The sequence below is a fragment of the Lipotes vexillifer genome, unplaced genomic scaffold (genome assembly GCF_000442215.2).
Source record: "Lipotes vexillifer unplaced genomic scaffold, Lipotes_vexillifer_v1.1 scaffold334, whole genome shotgun sequence".
Taxonomy (NCBI): domain Eukaryota; kingdom Metazoa; phylum Chordata; class Mammalia; order Artiodactyla; family Lipotidae; genus Lipotes; species Lipotes vexillifer.
In genome coordinates this window covers 1-11,484 of record NW_006799673.1, presented here as the reverse complement: position 1 = coordinate 11,484, position 11,484 = coordinate 1, and the positions used below count along the sequence as shown (strand labels likewise).

Sequence of the window (11,484 nt, the reverse complement as noted above, 5' to 3'; positions counted from 1 at the left end):
TCGTCAGATGAATGGATAAAGAAGATGTGGCACATATATACAATGGAATATTACTCAGCCATATAAAGAAGTGAAATTGAGCTATTTGTAATGAGGTGGATAGACCTAGAGTCTGTCATACAGAGTGAAGTAAGTCAGAAAGAGAAAGACAAATACTGTATGCTAACACATATATATGGAATTTAAGAAAAAAAATGTCATGAAGAACCTAGGGGTAAGACAGGAATAAAGACACAGACCTACTAGAGAATGGACTTGAGGATATGGGGAGGGGGAAGGGTAAGCTGTGACAAAGCGAGAGAGTGGCATGGACATATATACACTACCAAACGTAAAACAGATAGCTAATGGGAAGCAGCTGCATAGCACAGGGAGATCAGCTAAGTGCTTTGTGACAACCTAGAGGGGTGGGATAGGGAGGGTGGGAGGGAGGGAGATGCAAGAGGCAAGAGATATGGGAACATATGTATATGTATAACTGATTCACTTTGTTATAAAGCAGAAACTAACACACCATTGTAAAGCAATTATACTCCAATAAAGATGTAAAAAAAAAAAAATCACAATGAGGGCTTGCCTGGTGGCGCAGTGGTTAAGAATCCTCCTGCCAATGCAGGGGACATAGGTTTGAGCCCTGGTCTGGGAAGATCCCACATGCCACAGATCAACTAAGCCCATGTGCCACAACTACTCAGGCTGTGCTCTAGAGCCCGCGAGACACAACTACTGAGCCCGTCTGCTGCAACTACTGAGGCCCACGTGCCTAGAGCCCGTGCTCTGCAACAAGAGAAGGCACCACAATGAGAAGTCTGCACACTGCAACAAAGAGTAGCCCCCGCTCGCCACAACTAGAGACAGCTCGGGCGCAGCAACGAAGACCCAACGCAGCCAGAAATTTAAAAAATAAAATAAACCACAATGAGATACCGCTTCACATCCATTAGGCTATTATCAAAAAAACAGAAAATAACAAGTGTTCACAAAGATATGGAGAAACTGGAACTTTTGTGCATTGCTAGTAGGAATGTAACACGGTGCAGCCACCATAGAAAACAGCAAGGCAGTGCCTCAAAAATTAAACATAGAATTACCGTACAATCCCACTCCTGGTTATATACTCAAAAGAACTGAAGGCAGGGTCTTGAAGAGATGTTTGTATACCCGTGTTCACAGCAGCATTATTCAGAATAGCCAAGAGGTTAAAAACAACCCAAATGTCCTCCAATGGATGAGTGGATAAACAAAATATGTTACATACATACAGTGGAATATCATTAATCGTTAAAAGGGAAGGAAATTCTACACTATGCTATAATGGAAGAACCCTGAAGTCATTATGCTAAGTAAAATAAGACAGACATACAAGCTAAGTATTGTTATGATTCCACTTATTTGAGGAACCTAGGATAGTTAAATTCATAGAGCCAGAAAGTCAAACAATGCTTACCGGCGCTGGACAGAGGGGAAATGGGAGGTTATTGTTTAATGGGTACAAATTTCCATTTGGGATGATGAAAAAGTTCTGGAGATGGATAGTGGTGATGGCTGCATAACAATGTGAATGTACTTAATGTCACTGAACTATACACTTAAAAATGGTCATAATGGTAAGTTTTATGTTATCTACTTTTACTACAATAAAAAATAATTCAAAAAATACTAGAATTCACCTAAACTTTTAAATTAAGTGTTATGGTAATAAGAATCATACTTTCATAAAGGAAAATTCACAACTTCAGTTAATAAATAGTATGTAAAATATATTTATACTGTCATTTATACTGCCTCATTTTCTTTTTTATATGAAATATACTGAAAACCACAAAAAAGGTGTAGAAAAACCCACCCATAATCACTGCATAAAAATTATATACTGATCTTGTAATGCTAATATAACACAGTACATTTTACTAAACAATTTAGAGTTTTCTGTAATTACTTGCAGCAATACATAGGTATAATTTGTTCCTTTCCTTCCTTCATTATACTTATTTATTCATTTATTTATTTTGCTAGGCACAAAAAGCAGAAAGATGGCAAATCTCTGCCCTCAAGGCATTCACAATTTTGAGGAAGGCAGTAAATAAACAGTTAAAATATTAATCAGTGGCATAATAAAAGTATGCATGAAATGCACAAGGTATTATGGGGTACAAAAGAAAGAGCCCGTGAAACTGCCTCCTTAAGACAAAGAAGGCTCCACAGAAGAAGTGATAAATTAGCTCTCTTCAAAGACAAGGGAGGAAAGGCATTTCAGGCAGGCGAACTGACATATGCCAAAGCATGGAATCAGGCTTAGCATGTTTGGGAACCTGCACATTGTTCAGGATGTTTAGAACTCAAGGTATGTATAAAGAAGTTATAGGAGAGGATGTCAACAGAACAGACCAATATAATGAAAAGCTTTGAATGCCGGGCTAAGAAATTTGGAGATACACTGTATCCTTTGAAATATTTTGTGAACAGAAAAGACAAAGACAACTACAGCAGTATTGTGAATGAGACTAGGATAGAAGAAAGAAGGCTACTGCAATACCTCAGGAGAGAAACAATACTAAGGAAAGAGCAAAGAGATACAGAAGTAAGGATAAATTCCATTTAATCCAGGACTTTGTAAATAATTAGATGTTGGTACAAATGAACTTATTTACAAAACAGAAATAGACTCAGATGTAGAAAACCATCTTATGGTTACCAGGGGGGAAAGAGGAGGAGGGATAAATTGGGAGATTGGGATTGACATATACACACTACTATACATAAAACAGATAACTAATAAGGACTTACTGTATAACACAGGGAACTCTACTAAATACTATAAGTGGATATATGTATATGTATAACTGATTCACTGTGCTGTACAGCAGAAAGTAACACAACATTGTAAATCAACTATACTCCAATTAAAAAAATATATTGAGCCACTGAATCAAAAAAATAATAATAGACATGACTCCAAACACATGCACACACACACACCTGAAGCACAAGTTTTACAAATAATACTTACACTCATTATGCACTTTTTATTCTAATATTTTTTCTATTCTTTTCATTAAAAAAAGACAGATACAACTAAATTAATTCCAAGACGTATCAATGAAAATAAATAGAATGTAGGGTGGAAAAATAAAACTCAATCATTTCAATAAAGACAGAAAAGGTAAAGTTCAACTAACTGTATGTGTTTACAGACACACATTGAAAAATTGGAAGAAAAAAGTGTATTAGTCAAATACTGAAAAATGAAAGCTAGTATAGCTACCTTAATGTCAGATAAATAGATTTTAAGGCAAAAAACATTAGAGATAAAGAAGGTCACTATATCATGATAAAAAGGGATACTTCAGAAGACATAACCATTCTAAATTAATACAGGCTTAATAACATTGCCTCAAAATTTTTTCAGCAAAAATTAACAGAAATTGTGATATTAAAGATCCAAAAACAGTGAGAAATTTTGATATAACTCTCCAGTTACTGAAAAATCAAGAAGACTGAAAATTAGTAAGGATATGTAAGATTTGAACAGCACATTATAACAAGCTTGATCTAAGGTACATATATAAAACCCTATATCTGTCAATTAAAGAATACACATTCTTCTCTAGGAGACACAGACCATTTAAAATACTGTACATGAACCAGGCTCCAGAGCAAATCTCAACAAACACTCATGAACTGATGTCATGTAGTCCTCAACTTTAAAATATTAGCTTAAAAAAAGAAAATCACTGTGCTAAATCACCAAATAAAGAAAGTAGATAAGAAAAATGAGAGGAGGCTGGTTTGAAAGAAAGTCCAAAGAGGCTCTAGAAAGCTCTCTCTTCCTGCCATGTATGGCATAATCTTCTGTATTTTTGCATGTGTTTTTTACAACGCTTTAAAAAGAAAAATACTCTTAGCTTGAGGGTCATACAAAAACGATCTGGCCTGTAGTTTGTAATTTGCTTACATCTAGAAGAAGGTACTCCTCATTCTGTCATATGTTGTCTCTGCAGTCTGATAGCTGGCTCCTTACTACCTCTTCCAGAAAATAAATCTGCCAGTCAAAAGTTCTACCCAGGTACATCTGCAAACCAGGAAGCAGGCACTCACCAGAACCCAACCAGGCTGGCACCCTAATCTCAGACTTCTGGCCTTTAGAACTGTGAGAAATAAATTTCTGTTGTTTGTAAGCCACCCAGTCTATGACATTTTGCTATAGTAGCCTGAACTAAGACCCTAGATTTCTTCCCATTACAATGATTCTCCAAATTTCAGTACTCTGAACTCTTTCTTTCAACTTATTCACTGCAGCATAACAGACATTTATTTAGTATACAGACAAGTATTCAGTATACAGCTTAATAGAACACATACTCTGACTACCATGCAATTAAATTAGATATAAATCTTAAAGGATAACCAAAAAAAAACCCCATACATTAAAGAAGAAATCATAACGGAAAAAATTTTAAACTCAGTACAACAGCCTATAAAATTTGTAGGAAGGAGTTAAAATGTATCTGGAAAATTTTAACATTAAATACTGTCTGTTAAAAAGAAGGCTAAAGATCAATGAACTGAAGACCAAAGTTAAGGACTCACAATGCCTGACTTCACTTATTATAAAGCTACAGTTATTGAGACTATTTGTTATTGGTAAAAGACAGAAATACAGATCAGTGATTTAGAATAGCCCAGAAGTGGACCCACACATATATGGTCAATTAATTTTTGACAAAGATGCAAAGGCAATTCAACGGAGAAAGGATAGCCTTTTCACCCATATAGCTACACCAAGATCAAGATACAAAATGTTACTATTTTTTAATTATTAAATTTATTTTTTCTGGTAAGCATTTTGGTTTTGTTCTATGAATGCCACATGCCATATCCCCTTATAAAGAATCCAGAATGAATATATCATAAGATTAAGTGAACCCTGGGAGTTGTACTCAAAGGCCATTTCTTTAATTTTTTCCTAGTTGTATGACTTTTGGAAAGTCAGTTAATTTTTCATTTTCCCTTTATTTTTCTATTTCCTTAGGTCTCCTCTCCCCATTTTCTCTAAGGTTTTTCTGAGAATGAAACATGAAAATGTAAATAAAGAATATGGTCAGTAAAGAAATTTGGGGGGATAATGGAAATGTTCTGTATTTTGTGGTGGTGGTGGTTTCACGGGTATAAACATTTGTCAAAATTCATCAATTATGCGCTTAAAATGAACGTAGGGACTTCCCTGGTGGCGCAGTTAAGAATCCGCATGCCAATGCAGGGGACATGGGTTCGAGCCCTGGCCCAGGAAGATCCCACATGCTGCAGAGCAACTAAGCCCGTGCGCCACAACTACTGAGCCTGTGCTCTAGAGCCCGTGAGCCACAACTACTGAGCCTACGAGCCATAACTACTGAAGCCCGTGCACCTAGAGCCAGTGCTCTGCAACAAGAGAAGCCAACGCAATGAGAAGCCCACGCACTGCAACGAAGAGTAGCCCCCGCTCGCCAGAACTAGAGACAGCCAGTGCATAGCAACAAAGATCCAGTGCAGCCATAAATAAATAAATAAATTTTAAAAAATGAATGTAGTTTGTCATACATAAATTATATCTCAGTAAATGGATTTAAAAATGTAAAATAATGTAGAAGCTCCTGGTGGGTGAGAAATAATTGTTAATTTGTTCCTTTATCCCCTTCCTTTTTTACCTGAGAGGAAAAAATGCCTATTTTTAAAAAGTCACTCACTATTCCCTCCATGAAAACTTCTAAAAACTTCCTGAGATAATTATAAGGTTATTTCTCTGCCTCTCCTCCTCCACACTAAATCCCAATATCTTTCACTTTTCCTGTGAATTTTACTTTCCTATCCTTTAGTAAGATCTTAAATCTAGATTCTATACCTCTCACATTTCAGTTAAGTAACAAAAACAGAGTAATTGATGCACATGCTGCAAAGTATCTTTAGATGTTAGCTCTGCTAAAATCTGTGGACATTATTGGTAGTGCTATGTTTTTCGTTCACATATTAAAAGAGGTTTATTATAACCCCCTTAAATCCTGTTCAACCAAACTCACACGAAGCCAGCTACACAAGCACTATTTTCAAGTCTTTTATTGATCACTGGCTATAACGATACTCCCAAAGTGAATAATATTATTTTAAAACAATAATGGCTAAGATACCCTTCTTTGTAAAATTTGCTGCTACCATTAGAAAAACTTAACTCTTCATTTTCTTTTTAATATATCAAATGAAGTTTTGGTACCAACACAGTTATCATGTATTCTAAATCAAAGCAAAATATCTCATGTTGCTTTTCTTACATTAGTGAATTCTATAGCTGTTTTGCCAGAAATAAGTATAGAGTGTCTTCCCTAAATTGCTAAAATCATAGAGAGTTCACTAAAATGGATTAAAAAATCTGAATAGGCTTGAAGCTACCACTACCAATTTTCAAAATAAACACTCTTGAGATTGTGATTTGCCACTTTGCTTTGTTTTTATTTTAAAACCATAATTTTGTTCTATATAAATATGAAGATTGTTCCTCACACTTTTTCATCTTATACTCTGTTCAATATTTATCACTTCTCAAAGAAGTTAGTAGATGATCAAAAATAAAATCACCCTCTCCCCCAGTCCATTTCACTCACCTACAAAATGGGCTGGGAATAGTAGGTATCACATAACAAATCCCTCCATTCAGGCAAAATGACCTATGACTGGGACCACAGGGCTCTTCATGATCTAAAACATATACATAAATAAAATAGAGAAAAACAAATTATAGTTTTTCTAATAAAATAAGGAAAAGGACCAAGTATCTTACACTGAAGTAGTAATTCTAAAAATTAGAATGAAGAATTGTTTCTTAAAATGAAGGACTTAATCTTATTCCTTATTTGATAAGCAGGGACTTCGATCCCTTTGAGGAAAAAAATTAATCTGTCTTGAAGATATGGTCATTAATTATAATGGAATTAAAAGCTATATTACAGAAATAGGGAATCTCTATAATAGATTAAAAGGAGGACATTATGATCTTAAAATAAATAGTGGCTTTTCTCATTTAGTACATAGATTCTGCAGCTTTGCTTAGAGTTCTTCTGTCCCAAGTGTATATTTAGATGCCTATCTTTCCTTTAAGGTCTCAAATACATTAAAGTCTGAAATTGTTGTGGGGAAAAAAATTTAGATTATTAAATAAATTCTGATGTCCAAAATCATCTTTAAATATTTCTACATATGACAATTTTAACATCAAAAAAACAAAAATATAATCTTATTAGGTTTTGGTTTGCAAGGGAATTTTAGGTAATAACTAGTAACTATTCAAAACCTAAGTCATCATCTGATATACAGCAAAAATTTTCAGAATATTAAGAAAATAAACCTCCATTTCTCTCGTTTCCTTTCTCTCCTCCTCTTTCTCCATCCTTTCTTCCTTCTTTATCTTTGACCTTTCTTTTATGTTCTTTCTCTCTTTGCCTTCCCTTTCTCTCTTGGTACCTCTCCTTCCTTCCAGCCTCTACCTCCTCCTCCACCATTAAAAAGAAAATCCCACCAAAACCATCAGACAGAAAAATTTAGAAATAACACAGTAGAATTCATTGAGTCATTATACTACTGTATACTACTATTTATGATTAGAAAAGCAAATTGCTCAATGCTTTATCTTTTGGTCCTGAAGGGGGAATCATATTGCTTTAAAATCGCACATTGTTGGTTACTGATTGGTTCTGTCCAGAAAGTGACATAGAATCTATTGTGAAGAAGAAAATGGCATTATTCCAATTTAGCATTTTAAAAAATAGCATACTAATTTAAAAAAGTTATCTAGCATTTATTTGCCACTAAGATATCAATACCCTTAAGATATAACTGCTGTAGAACCAGATGTCCTCACTATCAGAATCTGAAATTTTAAAACTTTCCTTTTACTTTAGAATTGAGAAGATTCTGTTTCACCATCACAATTATAAAAGTATAAAAATGTAAAGAGGAAAACAGAGTTACAAAGAATTTAAGTGGAAAAGAAGAAAGTAAACCAACCAGAACTAATCTTTTAGATTTTTTCTTTTTTACACAATGTCATGCTTCTTTACAACCAAACAACTTTTAATAAGATAATTCTTACAACTCTTCAGGAATAATTTGGCTAACAAATAAAATCCCAGTTGACATTACATGATGCTAGAATCATGGAAGTCATCACATAGGGTTTCTCCATTGAGGGTGGAGTGTCAGCTTTATCACAGAATGCTTCCTGTGGCTGAAATTAATGTCCTTGTTTTTAATAAGATTACAACCGGTCATGACTCAGCACTTGCTATTTTATCAGTAAAGAATACTCATCTAACCTGAATCACTATCTCTGAATCTATTTTTATTCTGATTTCATTTACTTATTTGTAAAGTTGTTACCGGATTTAGAGTAAGCCAGAGTTTGTCAGTTTGTAAAAAGTGATAAAATATAGGTCTAAAATAAAATAGTTTCATATTATAAAGGAAGGTCTTTCAAGACCAAGGTATTCCATATTTCTAGGACAATTTTAGATGGGGAAAAATATAGTCTTGTGTTAATATACATTTGTTCTTTGGTTCTATTTCTATGTGACACACATTGACAAAAGTATAAACTTACAAGAAATTACCTGTTGGCATCTTAATTTTTAAATAGTTTCATTCTTGGTCAAAAGTTTAGGGTTGAAAAACAGCACCTAAAATTAACAATTTAGGAAAAATTATCTTCTTTTGAGAGCATTATAAAGTGTCAAATATCATAACAGTAATATTCTTTTAAACTTTTAAAGGCTAGGGACAAAATTCTTTGGTTAGAGCATCTATTTTTTTAGATACTTATCACATATCAATAAAAAAATCTGAACAGATAAAACTAAAAGATCAACAAGCAGTATAAATGCACCAGATACAAATCATTGCCTAAATAATATAATGTACTCTTAAATCTCTCTTTGAAGAGATGTGTAATGTTTTACTTTTAATAAACATTGTTAAATTAGTAGCATACTATATGAGATTATATATGAAAGATGAGTCAGTAAGTGAAACTAAATAACCTGAATTGACTTTTCAACTTTTTCATAAAGCCTATTTCTAATTTGACTTTAACAGAACAACTTTCTATTTTTCAGTTTATTAAAAATGGCCAAAAAACACACTATAGAAAAAACGAACTGCATTTAAAAGGTCTGCATTTCTATAGAAACTTTAAAAATTTTATAAAAGTACTTTCAAATTTACTGTAGATTGCACTACATTTACCAATATACAAATGCCTTTTAAAAAATATCTGGCATCTAGCAAAGCAAACTAGCTATATATGAAGTTATCTGCTATAACAGAAACAAAGGAATTACAAAATACAGTTGAAAAGATGACAGATTTATACTTACATTATGATTACATGCTCTCAATTTCTTTTTATAAAAGAGACTCACTCCTGACTTAAGCAGAAAGACTTTGTAACAGAAATCTCAATCAACAACTTCCTATTAACACAGGTGTAATAATCAAGGCCTTCTCTCAAAGCCAGTCACTCTTTCTTAAACAGACAAGTAATGAGAGACAGAAAGACAGAAGTTAAACCTATTTAATTTGAAATAATCACTGGCTCATCATATGAGTTTCTTTTTCTAAAGAAACAAGGCTTACCTCAATAAACACTCACATTCATACAAACAATAAATTTTGTCAGATATGCAGCGCTTCAAAAGTTTTTGAACAATGCAGTCTGAAGCAGCTGTGCCTTGCCCTTTATAACACGTCAAAAATCTGATTTATATGGCTGCAGTGTGCAATGTGGGCGCAGTGGAGACAAAGACCAAGGTGTGCACAGAGGTCAGGCTCCAGCCAAGGGAACCACCTCTTTCAGTCCACATGTTCAGGGTTGCAAATGGAACAGAATTTTATTTAGAAAAGAAGTTGTACTAAAAGCTGCGCTCTCAAATCAAGAATTGGACATTCTTTTAATTATAAAGTATACCACATTCTTTAGACTGTTAATTTATCTCTGCGTGTCTGAATAATTCCAAAGTGTTGTACAACTTTGTGAAGAAAAGGAAGCTGAATATGGAATTAGTGGACAAATGTTCCCTGGGGTTTTTAAAAAAAAGGAATTTCCTTACAAAACACATAACGTTTATACAAACGGTGATTTGAAGTACTTATAAAACTGAAAGGAGGTACTATTTACAATACAGCACGTGTACAATGCCATGTGCAATATGAAATGAATATAATCACCGAACATGACTAATACTGATGGCAATATAACCATCTGCAAACTATAACAAAGCTGTGATACATGCATTAAGGGAAGCTATGAGGTTTAAAAATCATAAATAACTTAAAATATTGACAAAAACTATAATTTTGTTTAAAATGAAGTGCGGGGTTCTTCAGCACGTAATTACCTAAAGTATGCCAACCATTCAGATGGTTATCTTTTCTAAAACCACAATTCAGACATGACTCCTTGTTTGATGTAAAACATGGAAACGAATATATTTGCTCTAAGAAAATATTAAAATAATCTCATATAATTCATATTCTGAGAACAATTCTTTTCATTACTATTATCTTCCACATTCAAAGGCAATTTTTACATAGTTACAATCTTATACATACACACATACATATATATACACACACATATATAAAATTTTGTTAGCTTACAGTGTTTCTATTTTAAAATGGTATTTTTATGAAAAATCAGTAACCTTTATTATTTGATTTGAACTATGGAACTATGATGCTGTCTACTAACATGAAAATGACTACTAAATTGTATGTGAGAGATAATAATCTGTGACTTCATTCAGGATATTAAAGATGTATTTATTAGGAGATATATCATGGCAGTTGGTTTGGTATTAATAATTTTTCACACAATACAAATAAACTTAACCTTTGAGGCTACATGATTCTAAAGAAGACCTAATGTTTTTCAAGTTGACTTTTCACTCTAAATAAAAGCCATGGTCTTTAAGAATAATTTATTTGTTCATGCATCTATCAGATATGTTGTAAGTGGCCTGCTATTGTTAACAAATGATAGACACATGAACAAAAACGGATAACTACAAAAATGTTGTAGGCTGACATATAAACCATATTTTGGCTTAAAATGATAATTGGGCTTAAAATGATAATTTCATGCAATTCAACCAAATATAGTCTCAAGGACACCTATTTATGTCACTATAATAACACACAGAAAAACAAAGCTTAACTATTAAGGAGAATCAGAAAAAGATTCCAAAAGGGAGTTTTATTTGTGCTGAGCCTTGAAGAATGAGTAAGAGTTTGTAAACAGAGACGGATGAACATTCTAGACAGAGGTAACAGCATGTTCAAAGAAACAGAATAAAATCCTAATGTATTCAGATAACTGCAGGTATATTACAGGTCAGGATGTGTGCAGAGTATGTGTGTGGAGTGTACGTGAGTTCATAAGAGGATAGGATGGTGGGGGAAAGA

General features: G+C 33.5%; 1 protein-coding gene across 1 annotated transcript in view; it reads right to left on the bottom strand.

The window, feature by feature from the left end:
- Positions 1-9,799, bottom strand: part of NRG4 (neuregulin 4) — a 66,905-nt gene extending 57,106 nt beyond the window's left edge. Inside the window, exons 1-3 of the mRNA XM_007471838.1 lie at positions 9,674-9,799; positions 8,637-8,702; positions 6,636-6,729 (exon numbers count right to left, since the gene is read on the bottom strand). Coding sequence (XP_007471900.1) covers positions 6,636-6,729; positions 8,637-8,646 — 104 coding nt within the window. The 5' untranslated portion in view covers positions 8,647-8,702; positions 9,674-9,799. The remainder of the gene's footprint in view (positions 1-6,635; positions 6,730-8,636; positions 8,703-9,673) is intronic.
- Positions 9,800-11,484: the final 1,685 nt, after the last annotated feature.